This window comes from Odocoileus virginianus, chromosome 2 (genome assembly GCF_023699985.2).
Source record: "Odocoileus virginianus isolate 20LAN1187 ecotype Illinois chromosome 2, Ovbor_1.2, whole genome shotgun sequence".
In the NCBI taxonomy this organism is placed as follows: Eukaryota; Metazoa; Chordata; class Mammalia; order Artiodactyla; family Cervidae; genus Odocoileus; species Odocoileus virginianus.
Window position 1 is genome coordinate 47,988,061 of NC_069675.1, and position 15,786 is coordinate 48,003,846.

At 40.8% G+C, this 15,786-nt stretch overlaps 1 protein-coding gene across 1 annotated transcript in view; it reads right to left on the bottom strand.

The window, feature by feature from the left end:
* Nucleotides 1-15,786, bottom strand: part of DNAH6 (dynein axonemal heavy chain 6) — a 282,979-nt gene that overhangs the window by 170,421 nt on the left and 96,772 nt on the right. Inside the window, exons 23-29 of the mRNA XM_070479741.1 lie at nt 12,976-13,072; nt 10,356-10,575; nt 7,033-7,197; nt 6,836-6,949; nt 4,370-4,495; nt 4,129-4,284; nt 2,799-2,960 (exon numbers count right to left, since the gene is read on the bottom strand). Coding sequence (XP_070335842.1) covers nt 2,799-2,960; nt 4,129-4,284; nt 4,370-4,495; nt 6,836-6,949; nt 7,033-7,197; nt 10,356-10,575; nt 12,976-13,072 — 1,040 coding nt within the window. The remainder of the gene's footprint in view (nt 1-2,798; nt 2,961-4,128; nt 4,285-4,369; nt 4,496-6,835; nt 6,950-7,032; nt 7,198-10,355; nt 10,576-12,975; nt 13,073-15,786) is intronic.

A 15,786-nucleotide genomic window follows, 5' to 3' on the forward strand; every position in this document is an offset into this window, starting at 1 on the left:
GGGAGATAACGAAAGCAGAGAAAAGAAAATACAGATAACTTCAGACCTTCACGTTACTCAATTGAGAGTCAAAAGGACAGACAGCTCCATCCATGAGCGAAACCCACTGAATTCTACTACTGTAGAAAAAAATCCTTATTATTTTGGTATTTATAAAAGGTTTCTGGCTTCCTGGCTGCCCATGCCCACATACTCTATGGTGAAGCCTGCCAGTCAAATATCTTACACTCTCACAAGAGATCACAGGAGCTCTTTCATTGAAAGCAGGGGTGAAACAAGTTATTCTAAATGATCAACTCAGTCCCCCATCCATGCTTATGGACTAATAAGTAAAGACCAACAGACGTTTAAGAAAAATCAACATCAAGAAAGAGAGGAGAAAAATAAACAAAATAAGCAACTCTGAAGAAAATGGAGGTAATCTGGGGGAAAATAGAAAAAATTTAAAAGTTCAAATGGAATCCTCAGAGAGATTTTAGAGGAAATTGCATTACTATAGCAAAACAAGATACTCTAAAAAGAAAGAGTCAGAAATAAGAAACAATCCTTGGAACTTAACTATAATACAGCCTAGATTACCAAAGTGAAATAGATGGACTGAACAACGGAACAACTAAAGACCAAGCTGGCATTCTTTTTTGGCTGAGCAGCTTGTAGGATCTTAATTCCCCGACCAGGGGACAGAGGACAGAAAGCTCACAATGATGTTGGTCATCCAGTCACAACCTGCTCATGGAAGAGCTTTCAATGGTATATAAGGACTGATGGCCAACAGGAGACAAAAAGAAGAAAATGAAACATGTCTCCACTGGGGTGATGCTATGCGGTCTGTACCACCTCTGTTAACCACCTGAAGTTACTACCTGCTGAAGTAAGCATGAGAAGTAGGACTCCAAAAAGGGGAGAAAGACATTTTTCAATAAAGGTGGGTTCCCACAGAGCTCTCTCTTAGAATCACTTAATTTTATTACTTTAAAAAGGGACTTAATTTTATTCCCTAGGCCATTTTAGCATGACATACAGGTTCCCCTAGTTTCAGAACTCAATGCTAATATATTTGGGGCACACCGGAAGCTCTTTCCCTTCATGTATGCTTCCTAAAGTCCACAAGAGGACTAATGTTTAATGTCAGTAACTGCTTCTGTTGTCAGCCACTTCTGTGTGGGAACTGACAGCTGGTTTGTCCTTCTCTTGTTTCTGCTCCTGGAAGAGGCATCCACATCCACCAGCCCTATTGGGATGGAAAAGGTGGAGGTGGCACAGTGTTTCCTCCACACTGAGAAATCTTTCTCCACCCCCGTGTCTGACTGGGAAGTTGGGAAGTTCCCAGGAATGACCTTTGTCTTTTTCTGAAGGTCCTCTACACCAGTGGTCCCCAACCTTTTTGGTACAAGAGATGGATTTAGTAGAAGACAATTTTTCCATAGACTGGGGAGGGGGGATGGTTTCAGGACAATTCAAACACATTACATTTATGGTACACTTAATTTCTAATCTAATGCCACGGCTGGTGGGTACCAGTCCATGGCCCAAAGGTTGAGGATCTCTGCTCCACACCCTTCAAGGGATGTACAACTCTCCAAATTAGACATTAACATGCTAAAACAGCAGTTTCTAAAGTGTCATCTGGGGAGCCATGCAAGTCCCAGAGTTTCTTTTAGGGGGTCTGTGAGGTCAAAGGACTCATTATAATGCTAAAATTTTATTTGCCTTTTCAGTCTCATTCTCTCAGGAGAGAGCAGAGTATGAAAAAGTTATTGATGTTGTTTCAGTTCCCACATCACAAATAATCTTTAAGAAACTGCCACTTGTCAAATTTTGGTATAGTTTCAAAGAAGAATATCAGCAGTTATCTGAAGAAGCTATTAACCTATTCCTCTCTTTTAGTGTGTATATCTGTGTAAGACTAGATTTCTCTTCAAATACTCAATCAAAATAACATATCTCAAAAGAGTTGATGCAGAAACAGATATGGGAATCTGGCCATATTCCATTATACCAAACAAGAGATTTTAAAATATATAAAATAGTGTCACTCTTCTCACTAAATTTTTTGTTTTGAAAAATGGTTATTTTTCTCAAAATATGTGTTTATGCTAAGATGTAAATAATTGATTATGGTTATTTTAAAACAGATAAATATTTAAGATGCATCAATTTTAACTTATAACATGGAAAATATCAACAGGTATGACCCATACATATAAACAAACACTCTTTGGAGGCTCAATAATTTTTAAGAGTGTAAAAAGGTCCTGTGATCAAAAAGTTTGATAACTACTCAATGAAAAAATCTTTCCCTGAATTCTCACCTCCTATGCATTTCATTTTTAATACACAATTCTGAATTGCTCATCTCTCTTTTAATATTAATTTATTTATTTGGCTACACCGGATCTTAGTTGTGGCACGTGGGGTCTAGTTCCCTGACCAGGGATCAAACCCAGGGCCCCTTGCATAGGGAGTACAGAGTCTTAGCCCCTGGACCACCAGGGAAGTCCCTACTCTTCTCTTCATGTAAGCTTATTCCTTGTTCCTAGATTTCCTTGCTAGTCTGTCTTACACCTCATTTTTGCCACCATTTGACAAATCCTGGCCTTGATTCCTACCTGGCCCACCCAGACTGCCTTGTGTTGACTACTCTCCCTTGCTCTATTTACTCCACTTTAATCATTCCTGTCCCCACTAGTTTTCCCCAGTTTGCCATCACTCCTTTTTCTCCTTTTGCTGTGTCACACTGCAAACAGAGAAAGCCACGTGAAGCACTTAATGTTAGCGTTCATATGCCAAGACTGTACCTTGTAGTCCAAACCATCAGAGCAGTTAAAGACCACACACTGGATGGCAAGGGCTTTTGCGAGGTCTTTGGTGGTCTCCGTTTTCCCAGTTCCAGCAGGACCAGCTGGTGCGCCTCCCAGGTCCAGCTGCAAAGCCCCCATGAGGCAAAGGTAGCAGCGATCCTGAAGAAATGGATAAATTGTCATTATTGAAGGCAACTGACACTGGCCACAAATTTGAAAGTACTTTCTATAGTAGGAGGGTCATTACCTATTTAAAAAAAAAAAAATATATATATATATATTTTTATTACGGAGGATTTTATTTTATTTTATTTTATTTCATTTATTTTTATTAGTTGGAGGCTAATTACTTTACACTATTGTAGTGGGTTTTGTCATACTTTGACATGAATCAGCCATGGAGTTACATGTATTCCCCATCCTGATCCCCCCTCCCACCTCCCTCTCTACCCAATATATTTTTAAGTGGAGGATAATTGCTTTACAATGTCATGTTGATTTCTGCTGTATGACAATGTGAATTAGTCATAACTAATATCCTTCTTCTTGAGCCTCCCTCTCACCCACCTCCTTATCCCACCCCTCCCCATCTAGACCATCACAGAGCAACAAGTTGAGTTCCCTGTGCTATACAGCAGCTTCCCACTAGCTATGTTTTACACACAGTAAGCTAAAGCTAAGTCACTTCAGTCGTGTCTGATTCTGTGCGACCCCATAGATGGCAGCCCACCAAGCTCCCCTATCCCTGGGATTATCCAGGCAAGAATACTGGAGTGGGTTGCCATTTCCTTCTCCAATGCATGAATGTGAAAAGTGAAAGTGAAGCCGCTCAGTCGTGTCCAACTCTTAGCGACCCCATGGACTGCAGTCTACCAGGCTCCTCCGTCCATGGGCTTTTCCACATAGGAGTACTGGAGTAGGGTGCCATTGCCTTCTCCATACACACAGTAAAATGTCTGTCAATGCTACTTTCTCAATTCACCCCACCCTTTCTTCCCTCCCTGGGTCTACAAGTCCATTCTCTATATCTGCTTCTCTATTCCTGCCCTGCAAGTAGGTTCATCAGTACCATTTTCTTCTAGATGCTATATATATTCATTAATATATAATATTTGTTTTTCTCTTTCTGACTTACTTCACTCATGAAAGGTTCTACAGCAACTGAAATATACTAAAAAATTCAGGCACATGGTCAAATAAAGTAAATAAATCTGCTATACAAAAATGTATTCACAGCAAATTCTTTCAAGGTTTAATCTGAGAAATGTTCCAGAACTATTTTGGTGGGGAACAAAAGCAGTCATGAACCTAATGGTCAGTAACTTACCGTGAGAGGAGTAATAACTAATCTTGGGCATGCACCTAAATACTCATAGCCATAGGTGTACTGAGAGAGCGCCATCCTCGCCACACAATTGTCCAGGTCTACATCCCAGTAATAGCGCAGCTGTCTCTGCCAGTCAAAGGAGTCAACCACCTCCACCTACATAAGTGATGACAATGATACACTTGGTAGATGCATTAATTTTAGAAAGAAACATACGATTTTATTTGAATGAAACAGTTACCTTGGCTTGAACAAGTTCAGTGACTATGTCTCTTGCATGTACATCAATAGTAATTAAGGCAGTTATGATGTTTCTGTGTAATTTAGGAAGAGTGCCTCGGACTATTGCAGCTAGGGCATTTAATCTCTACAAACGAAAAAAAAAAATGTGATCATTAATTTTCAAAAATCAGTTTACATGTATATCTTTTTACTATTAGGTTTGGAATAGATATTTGCCAGAATTATCTATAAAACTCAGTATCTATAAAATTAGATCATTTTAGGACTTCCCTGAAGGTCCAGTGTTTAACATTTTGTGATTCCAGTGCAAGGGGCACAGGTTCAATGCCTGGTCGGGGGACTAAGATCCCACATGCCATGTGGCATGGCCAAGAAAATATAACATAAAATAAAATAAAGATGACAAATTTATTAATATTTAAAAAATTAGACAGATTTGACAAGTGTCTATTCCAAATTTCATAAAAATCTGTAATTCTGTGACCAAATAGGACAACAGTTTAACTTATTTAATTCCAATACGACTTCTGTGACGTACATACTAGATTTACCCCCATTTCACATGAGAGGACTTCCCTGGTGGCTCAGATGGTAAAGCAACTGCCCACAAAGTGGGAGACCCAGGTTCGATCCCTGGGTTGGGAAGATCCTCTGGAGAAGGAAATGGCAACCCATTCCAGTATTCTTGCCTGGAAAATCCCATGGACGGAGGAGCGTTGTAGGCTACAGTCCATGGGGTCGCAAAGAGTCGGACACGACTGAGTGGCTTCACTTTCTTTCACATGAGAGGAAAGTGAAGGTCAGACAGGGTTAGTAAACTGGTGGCAGTCACAGTCAATACAGTGGCAAAAAAGAGACTTAGGTAGACATTTGCCTTGAGGAAAGCTCTTAACCATTCTGTGATGATGTCTCCAGAGAAGACTGTTCTCAAAAATTAAATGTGATTAAGGTAGTGCTTCTCATTTATAGGGCTAGTTTCTTTTATTTTTGGATATTCAGAAAACTCAGGCATTTTAACCAAGTCAATGACTGATTAACCAAAAGCATTCACGTTAAGTCGTTAAATCTTTTTCAAAGAAGGGCAGTGACTCTGAAAACCTTGATCGGCTGAATTTTCACTCAGGCTGATCCTGATCAAGGGTCACCTCTGTAAAGAGATCAGTGGGACTTTCCTTAGTGAGTCTTCTCTCTGGAGCTCTCTGAGGTGAAATTCTATTGAGAACCTTATAAGAGAGTTTTATTTCAAGGAAGCTCTTTCCTCCTTTTTCTAAGTGTGATTTTCTAAAAAAAAAAAAAATTATTTTGGCCATGCCATGCAGAATGCAGGATCTCAGTTCCCCAATCAGGAATCAAAGCTGTGTCCCCTGCAGTGCATGAGCAGAGTCCGAACCACTGGACCACCAGAAAACTCCCCTAAAGGTAAGTATTTAAAAATGCAATATTGCTTGGAAGTAGAATTGAATTTGGAGTCGAAGATTTGGCCCTGCTGTAAGCTACATTTTCTAAAGATAGCTCAAGAATTTGTGTAGAATGGTATTTAATTCATTCAATCTTATGGCTTTATTGATCATTGCCTGAGGGTTCTATAAAACAGTAGAAAAGTACGTGCTGGGCTTAAGAACAGAAATCTTGTGGTTTTCCTGGATTAAATCAACTTCTGGGAGAGACATCAGGATCCAGTATATCATTTCTCCTTAAAGGTGGCAAACCCTGATAATCCTGACATTTTCCTTTTGAATTGCTTTTTTTCCCTTCTATTTTTAAAAGTATTCATATAAATATAGCAATGCAGGCGACATGGGTTTGATCCCTGGGTTGGGAAGACCTCCTGGAGTAGGGCATGGCAACCCACTCCAGTATTCTTGCCTGGAGAATCCCCATGGACAGAGGAGCCTGGCGAGCTTCAGTCCATGGGTTCACAAGGGGTCAGACATGACTAAGCGACTGACCACACACATAAATACTATGCAAACATCAAGGGAGTATTGCTGAAAAAACTTGAACAGAGATAGTTTTTGTGAGCACCCCAAATCTTTGGATGTCATCTCAGAGCCTTACAATTTTTTTTAAACAGTTAAAAGCCATTCAGCTTTATTAATTAATATATATTTATTTCACATAGTCAAAATAGAGCCTTTTACAATTCATTCTGTGATCTTTGATTAAAATACAGATTACAGGCTTTCAGAAACATTTTTATTTGTGACATAATGACGTAATGACACTTCATGATTTCTATGATTTACAAAACGGAGGCTAATCATTTAGTTAAGTAATGTTTATGATTTCTCTCATCGATATTAGAAAGATGCAGCAAGATTTTAGTAACCTGTCACTGTTTTATCCTTAGAAGAAGAGCATTACAATTTCCGAAGTAGTGAATTTGTATCAACCACTCCCATAAGGGCCACTGGGACCATCTTGCACAGCGATACATCTGATATTAACCTGCCCGTATTCTCACCTCAAAGTTCACTTTTTCAAAACGTTCCAGGGCCTCTAAGTGATTCCCCTCTTCTTTTTCCAAACACTCCGTCAAATCGCGGCACCACATGATTTGAGAAACAGTCAGGATCACCTGCAGGGAAACACCCTCCTTCAGTGTGGGCTTCCTCTCAGCCGAGTAAGATGCAGAGGTGGAGATTTAAAGGCGCCTGTTACCTGAGAAGGGTGGCCTGCGACCACCCACACGGTTCTCTGTTTCCCCAGATAGTCCGCGATAGCGGCTTTGCTCAGGCGGCGCAGAGACGTGAACATGGCTTCCTCCACTTTGCCCAGCCACTCCTCCACGTTGCCTCGGGCCTTTAGGCCTTTCCCCAGGCTCACCTGGGAGGTAATTAGAGAGGTGATAACATGCTCCATACATCCCCGACAGAATCCTGAGGTATTGCTATTCCACTCTCACTTTACCCACTTCTACTTAAAAAAAACAAACAAACAATTGTTTGGCTATGCCTCATGCGGAGAAGGCAATGGCAACCCACTCCAGTACTCTTGCCTGGAAAATCCCATGGGCAGAGGAGCCTGGTGGGCTGCAGTCCACGGGGTCGTGAAGAGTCGGACACGACTGAGCGACTTCACTCACTTTCACTATACCTCATGCAGAACTTTTAGTTGTGGCACGTGGGATCTAGTTCCCTGACCAGGGATCAAACTCATGCCCCCTGCATTGGGAGGATGGAGTCTTAGCTGTAGAACCTCTAGGGCAGTACCTATCCACCTCTACTTAGTGTGTTACTTCACGGCTTTCCTTTGGGGCCAACTCTCGGAAAGAGGAGGTATGTGTGTGTGTGTGTGTGTGTGACTCAGTTGTGTGGAAAGAGGAGCCATGTGTGTGTGTGTGTGAGTGTGTGTGTGTGACTCAGTTGTGTGGAAAGAGGAGCCGTGTGTGTGTGTGTGTGTGTGTGTGTGTGTGTGTATGTATGTGTCACTCAGTTGTGTCCAACTCTTTGCTCATTTGTATCCTACCCACCAGGCTCCTCTGTCTTTGGAATTCTCCAGGTAAGAATACTGGAGTGGCTTGCCATGCCCTCCTCCAGGGGATCTTCCTGACCCAGGGATGGAATATGGTCTCCTGCATTGCAGGCAGATTTTTTACTGTCTGATCTACCAGGAAAGCCCAAAGAAGAGTTTATGTGTGCTAAATGAATTCCTCCACTTTCTTTGCCTACCTTCTGCCATATGATTTTTGGCTCCAACCATTCCTCTAAACCTGCTCAGGTTATTAAGGTGATCAGGTGGGTGCGTGCTCAGTAGCATCTGACTCTTTGGACACAAGCAGACTGCAGCCTGCCAGACTTCTCTGTCCATGGATTTTTCAGGCAAGAATACTGGAGTGGGTTGCTATTTCCTACTCCAGGGTATCTTCCCAATCTAGGGATCAAACCTGTGTCTCTTGCATTGGCAGGTGGATTCTTTACCACTGAGCCACCTGGGAAGCCCCTAAGGTGACTAGTGTTCTCCCAATTGTTCACTCCAATTGACAGTTTTCGGTCCTTTTCACATTTATTTCTTGGACTTTCAATGACCTGCTGCTGCTGCTGCTGCTGCTGCTGCGTCATTTCAGTCATGTCTGATTCTGTGCAACCCCATAGACGGCAGCCCACCAGGCTCCGCTGTCCCTGGGATTCTCCAGGCAAGAACACTGGAGTGGGTTGCCATTTCCTTCTCCAGTGCATGAAAGTGAAAAGTGAAGGTGAAGTTGCTCAGTCGTGTCTGACTCTTCGTGATCCCACGGACTGCAGCCTACCAGGCTCCTCCATCCATGGGATTTTCCAGGCAAGAGTACTGGAGTGGGTTGACTGCCTTGCTTATCTGGGTTCCAGAATCTGCTCACTTCTTCTACCCTCACTTTACATGTCCTGTGTTCCCTGAATCCTAGCCTAGGTCTTTCCTCTCTCCTGCACTAGTGATGAGCAAAGTCTTTTGCCAGAGAATCAATTTAGGTCAAGTAAAAAATATTATTGAGGTATACTTGGTTTATAATATTCTGTAAGTTTCAGGAATACAACATAATGATTCAATATTTTTATAGATTCTACTTCATTTAAAGTTATTACTTTAGTGGTTAAACTGCCCTGTGCTGTACAATATTTCCTTGTTTATTTATTTTATGTATTGTATTAGTAGTGTGTACCTCTTAATCCCCTACCCCTATAATACCCTACCCTCCTTGAGTCTTCCCACTGGTAACTAATTTGTTTTCTATATCTGTGAATCTGTTTCTGTTTTGTTATATTTACTAGTTTGTATTATTTTTTAGATCCCCTATTAAGGGAAAATATACAATATTTGTCTTTGTTTATTTCCCTTGGCTAAAACCCTCCAGGTCCATGTATATTGTTGCAATTGGTAAAGTTTTATACTTTTTTATGGATGAGTAATGTTCCATTACTCTGAATGGCATTACTGATGCAATGGACATGAACTTGGGCAAACTCTAGGAGATGGTGAGGGACTGGGAGGCCTGATGTGCTGCAGTCCATGGGGTCACAAATAGTTGGACTGGACTTGGCAACTGAACAACAACAATGATATATATATATATATATTCACACACACACACACACACACACATATATATATATATTCCCATCTTCTTTATCTATCCATCTGTTGGTGGACACTTAGTTTGCATCCATGTCTTGGCTATTGTAAACAGTGCTGCTATGAACACTGGGGTGCCTGTATAGTACAAGTAAAATGTCTATGGGCTCTTACTGATCCCATAGATATACTACTGTGTTCTAACTGGACTAAAATCCTTGGCATTTTCCTGAATGATGTGTCTGTGTGGAATGCTCTCCCTTCCACGTCTCCTCTCCATTTTCCTTGGCTGCCTCTGTGTTTGTGTGTGTGTGTGTCTGTGTGTGATTCTCCTCTGTGATGTCACTTGGTTCCCCATAGTCTGCTAGTTCATTCAATTGATGCCTACTGTATTCCAGGTACTGTGCAGAGCCTAGGAGACACTGCAGTCAAACAGTGACAACTAATACTTCATAGGACCTGCTTGGTGCTATTCTGAAGTAATGTACATACAGGAACACCTGAAAAATCCCTAGCAACTCATTAATTGGGCACTATTACTAATCCTCATTTTATAGCTGAGATTAAATATTGGGAATGGAATCCAGGTGACCAGACAGTAGAACCAGCTCTTATCTATGCTACTTCTTTGCTCCTTGTGGAGAGTTAAGACTTGGCTCCAGTTCTTTCCACCCTGTTTCCAAGAACAGAGCACATACCTCTATTATTACATTTAGTATGGGACTTTTCAGTTGTTTGACTATGTCTCTGCTGGACTTTAAATTCTTTGAGGGCAAGAATTTAATCATGGTTATTTTTGAAATTGTTGAGCCAGCCCAAGACCAGGGCATGTAGCACTTGATGAATGCTTAGCATGCTGATGAATAAAATCTCCATTCTCCAACCCTGGAAGAGTAACAAAGTTTACCCATAAAGAATTATTAACAAGAATACCTTACCCTTTCTCCCTCTGGTGATAGCATCGCTAAAATATCATTAGTGTAAACCTTTTCTGGCTCTCCATCCATTCCAGGAATTTTTCCCTCAGTAGGAGGCAGGAGAGCAAATTCAAGCTTTGAAATGGAGTCGAAGCATTTCCTTAAGTGTGGCTGCACAGCTTGGGGATTTCGTGTCTGGGCCAAAATCTCCAAGAGCTCATCATTTGACAAGAAGTAAAATCTAGATTAAAGAATATACTTAAAATGTAACTTGAAATTGAAGCAAAACTTTATATAGGCATGAGAGGTGAATCCCTTGCCCACATCTCTTCCCCATCCACTGATTTCCTGGACCTATTGGTTTGAGGTTTCTGGAGAAGCCACACATCTCTAAATATGATTATTATAAAGATTAGTGTGGCTGCATCTCAAGCTTCTGGAGTTAGTGCCTGGTACATAAAAGGTGGAAATTTTTCATAAAATTTGTAAAAATGCTAGCACTTGCTTGTGATACTGATTTGGTCATGTGTCTGTTAGTTGGCTGAGCTCCTAAAGTGAAGGTATATTATTTGTTTTCCCTAGAACCCAGCCTTGTACCTCATATATACCTGGTACTCAATACATAATTTGTTGAATAAATGAATGCGTGGTTGCTGGAACCTTATTTGATGCTGTGACTACACACATGTGGGCTGTGCTGATGTGAGCTGGCAGAGAATTTTCTTAGATCTTGCCCAACAAGGCCATTTGAAGGCATGAAGATATTCTATGAAAAAAAAAAAAAAACTGGAGAAGGGGCATACCTGGATGCTGAGGGATGAGAGAGAGGGATGAGCGTCTGGCTGGAGAAGACACTTTACTCCTATGGAGGAAACTGCCTGTGAGAGATCCCTCAGGACTGGAGGAATCTCATGAGCTCATGGAAGGCCCCATGTGAGAGAGGGGGCCAGGTGGGTACCAGCCAACTCAGATTTCTCCTGCTGTACTGCCTCTCCTCCCTTCCCTGCCCCAAACCTGGAGATCCCAGAAACCTAATAGGAAGTAGGGAGGGTTGACCATTATACATCCTTATCACCACTAAAGGCTTCAGCCTTGCAACAGGCCTGGACCAGAGAAGGGAGATGTTTTCACTTTAAAGAATTTAAAAGAATTTTAGAGTTTCGATGATTACAGATTGTTTAGTGGGTTAAGGCAACAAGAGAATTTTTTTGCATTATTATCTGAGAATGGCTAGAAAATTCATGAGGTCTGCTTAAGATTCTGAGCAGGAAGAGACTAGCCCCTTGAAGGGAATGCAGAGGTAGTCTTTAGAAATAAAGATGTTTTGGGGTTGCACTCTATCAGTCCTACCAGATAGAATAATTCATCTCCTTTTTCAACTAATGAAACAGACAACTGTCAAGATTGGACTATGAACCCTGACAGAGTAGGAACTATGCTGCATTCCTCTTGTGTCCCCAGGATCTAACTTGTGGCCCCAGGAACTAATTCATATGGTTCATAACATGTCTTCATTAAGGCTTGGAAAGTGAAATCAATGGTGCACAGAGCCTCTTGACCTAATAAACACTGCAGAGCTAGTTGACGTAGTTCTAAACAAAAGGAAAAAATAAAAGCTGATGCTTTTGGTGTTCAGCACTATCACAGGTAAATTTGTGTCCAGGTTTCTTTAAATATCAGAAGCAGTGTACAGATTTTCTCTGTACATTGGGGAGACCCAAGCTGGGAGCCACTGATTTAAGAATGAAATAAAAGGTACATCTCAAACATATTCCTCTATCTTTTCCTGTGTTGCCTGAATCTGTTAAACTCAATCAAATCTTCCAGATCTTGGGTATCTTGTGCATACACATACCCTAGCATGGTACCCAGCAACAACCCCTCTTAACCAAATAACCCACGTAAGCATGTAACACTGGTTGACTTGGACAGAATTTATCAACCATTTCTTTTACAGCTAGCAGGAAAAATCCACAGAAGATGAACATTTTGTGATATTATCTATGTTACAGTACAGTGTGCCCCAATGAATGAAGTCTGGAGCTCTTGTGATCATCAGGTAGTCACAGTCTGTTTGTATATAATTGCACCAAAACAGTGTATTTACATGACTGCCCACGTGCTAACCACGAACTCCATTAGAGCAGGGATCTGGCCTTTTCTTCTTGTATCTTTAACACTGAGCAAAACATTTGGTATGTTTCTAGAATGAATGGATGAGTAAAAAATTTCATTTGAAATTTGTGAAATGACCTTTTAGATGACTTCTACAGTGACCCTCTTAGGCCATCAATTAGCCTAAAGAAATCAGCTCAGGCAACAAAGGTCTCTAACTTTTTACAGATACATCCGTGGACACATGCACACATGCAGGTGCACACATACACACCCAGCAGTGAAACAATGCTGTGATCAAGAGTTCTTCCAGCACCTATCCACTTAAACCAAACACTGTATCTTTATCCTTGACACTTACACTCCCCAATCAAGATATGAGCTGCATTGCTATTATGAAATATATTTCCTGCTTCCCTTTTTGGTCCCCTAATATTTTGAGATTATAGTTTGTTTTAAAGTATATCTTCACAAAATCATGGAAACCCAACTACTAAAAATGTTGTTGGTAGCTTTATAAACTTACCTTGGAAAGATAACTCTTTTTGATTCTAAATATGCCTCTAGACACTTCTGAATTTGGTCAAGTAATGCATTATTATTTTGAAAAGTCTCCAGAAGTCCTGCTCATTGAAAAAAGGTATTAGTAAAGTCATGTTGAAATAAATAGAGAGTATAATTTTAAATATGATATCAACTCTTTAAAAAGCTTTGGTTTTATTTGGTAAAAGAATGGTCTAATAAATTCAAATTTGGGAAGGTTGGTTAAGACTGTTAAGTATTATTTAGCATCTATCTTATGCTACTTTTTAATTTAAGTATAGTTGACTTACAATGTTGTGATAATCTCTGATGTATAGCAAAATCACTCAGTTATACACACATATACATTCCTTTCTTTATCTTCTTTTCCATTATGGCTTACCCCAGGATACTGAGTATAGTTCCCTACGCTATACATCAGGACCTTGTTGTTTATCCATTCTAAGTGTAATATTTTGTGTCTACCAACTCCAAACTCCCAGTCTATCCCTTAATAATGACATTAATTTTAATATTTGCCACAGAAGAAAAAGCATTTAATTTGAAACCTTTTTATCTGGCATTACCCACTTCTGGGGATTAGGGTTGCACAAACTAAAGCCAAACAACTGCCTCCTCTTGACCCTCCAGACAAAGCCATTCTCTAAATGATGCATATTCTTGGTCACTTCCTTATTCATGTCTTCTATTTCTTCTGCCATCTTTAGATGCTGAAATTGTGGCAATCGCATCCTATTTCTTCATCACTAAACAGTAGCACCTTAAGAAGCAAGATTCATGTCTTACTTGACATTGATGTTCTGGTGCCTATCATATTACCTGACTTCCATACCTGTTGAGGAATCAAATCCAGTCTTTTCCACGGTCTCCAGGGCTCTATGTGATCAGTGACCCAATCCAATCTCAAACGCACCACCCAAGCACACTTACCTCTCTGGTCTCACTCCTCAGCCCTCTCCTATGTGCTGCTCTCCACCCTGCTCTGGCTTCCTTGCTGACAGGAGTACACGCCAAGTGTGCTTTTACTGCAGGGTCTCTACCTGTGTTCTCTCCGATGTTAGCAATACTCCCTTATATCCACAAACATATTTCATTCCTTCATTCTTACAGATTTCTACTCAAAAGCAGTCACTTTATCAAAATATCCTTTCAACACACACACATACACAGCAGGCCCCAGCTATTCTTTTGCCATATTACCCTGCTTAATTTTTCTTCACAGCTTTATCATCATCTGAAATTATATATATATGTATACATGACAGTGTAAGTCGCTTAGTTGTGTTTGACTCTTTGTGACTTGATGGACTGTAGCCCACCAGGCTCCTCTGTCTGTGGGATTCTCCAGACAAGAATACTGGAGTGGATTGCCATTCTCTTCTCCAGGGGATCTCCCTGACCCAGGGATCGAACCCAGGTCTCCTGCATTGCAGGGAAGTCATGTATGTGTATATATATATATATATATATATATATATATATATATATATATATATCTCCACACTTCTGTATCTTACGGCAGAAAATGAAGAAGAACTAAAGAGCCTCTTGATGAAAGTGAAAGAGGAGAGTGAAAAAGTTGGCTTAAAATTCAACATTCAGAAAACTAAGATCATGGCATTCGGTCCCATCCCTTCATGGCAAATAGATGGGGAAACAGTGGAAACAGTGGCTGACTTTATTTTTTGGTGCTCCAAAATCACTGCAGATGGTGATTGCAGCAATGAAATTAAAAGACGCTTACTCCTTGGAAGGAAAGTTATGACTAACCTAGACAGCATATTAAAAAGCAGAGACATTGCTTTGTCAACAAAGGTCTGTCTAGCCAAAGCTACAGTTTTTCCAGTAGTCATGTATGAATGTGAGAGTTGGACTATAAAGAAAGTTGAGCACTGAAGAATTGATGCTTTTGAACTATGGTGTTGGAGAATGCTCTTGAGAGTCCCTTGAATTGCAAGGAGATCCAACCAGTCCATCCTAAAGGAGATCAGTCCTGGGTGTTCATTGGAAGGACTGATGTTGAAACTGAAACTCCAATACTTTGGCCACCTGATGTGAAGAGCTGACTCATTTGAAAAGACCCTGATGCTGGGAAAGACTGAGGGCAGGAGGAAAAGGGGCAAAGGAGGATGAGACAGTTGGATGGCATCACCGACTCAATGGACATGAGTTTGTGTAAACTCCAGGAGTTGGTGATGGACAGGGAGGCCTGGCGTGCTGTGGTTCATGGGGTCGCAAAGAGTCAGACACAACTAAACAACTGAACTGAACTGAACTGAACTTCTGTATCTGAAATCCCTGGGACTAAATGTATTTTTGAAATCTTTTTTTTTTAATTCCAAAAGTTATACAACAAAAGTCCAGTAGGGACTGGGGCAGCACTCTGCAATAAGGCAGATTAATATTATTGCAGCAAAAGGTTTGAATATGCACATTGAGTGGGGGGGGGTGCTAGACAAGATAAAAGGTCTTTCAGAGATATCCATGTTTTAATCCCCAGAACTTGAGAATTTATTAGTTTTTATGGGAAAAGGCACCTGGCAGATGTGATTACATTATGGATCACAGGAGGGGGAGATTATCATGGATCATGCAATGGGCCCAGTATAATCATGGGGTCTTTATAAGAAGTAGAGAGGGAGATGTGATGGCAGAAACATAGATTGGAGTGATAATAACTGTGGCTGAAAGGGGAATGGGAACCAAGGAATATGGGCAGCCGCTTGAAGCCCCCAACTTTTAAGGTTTTCAATTCTATCATCCCATAGAGTTTTTCCTGTCTGTTTCTGTAAGA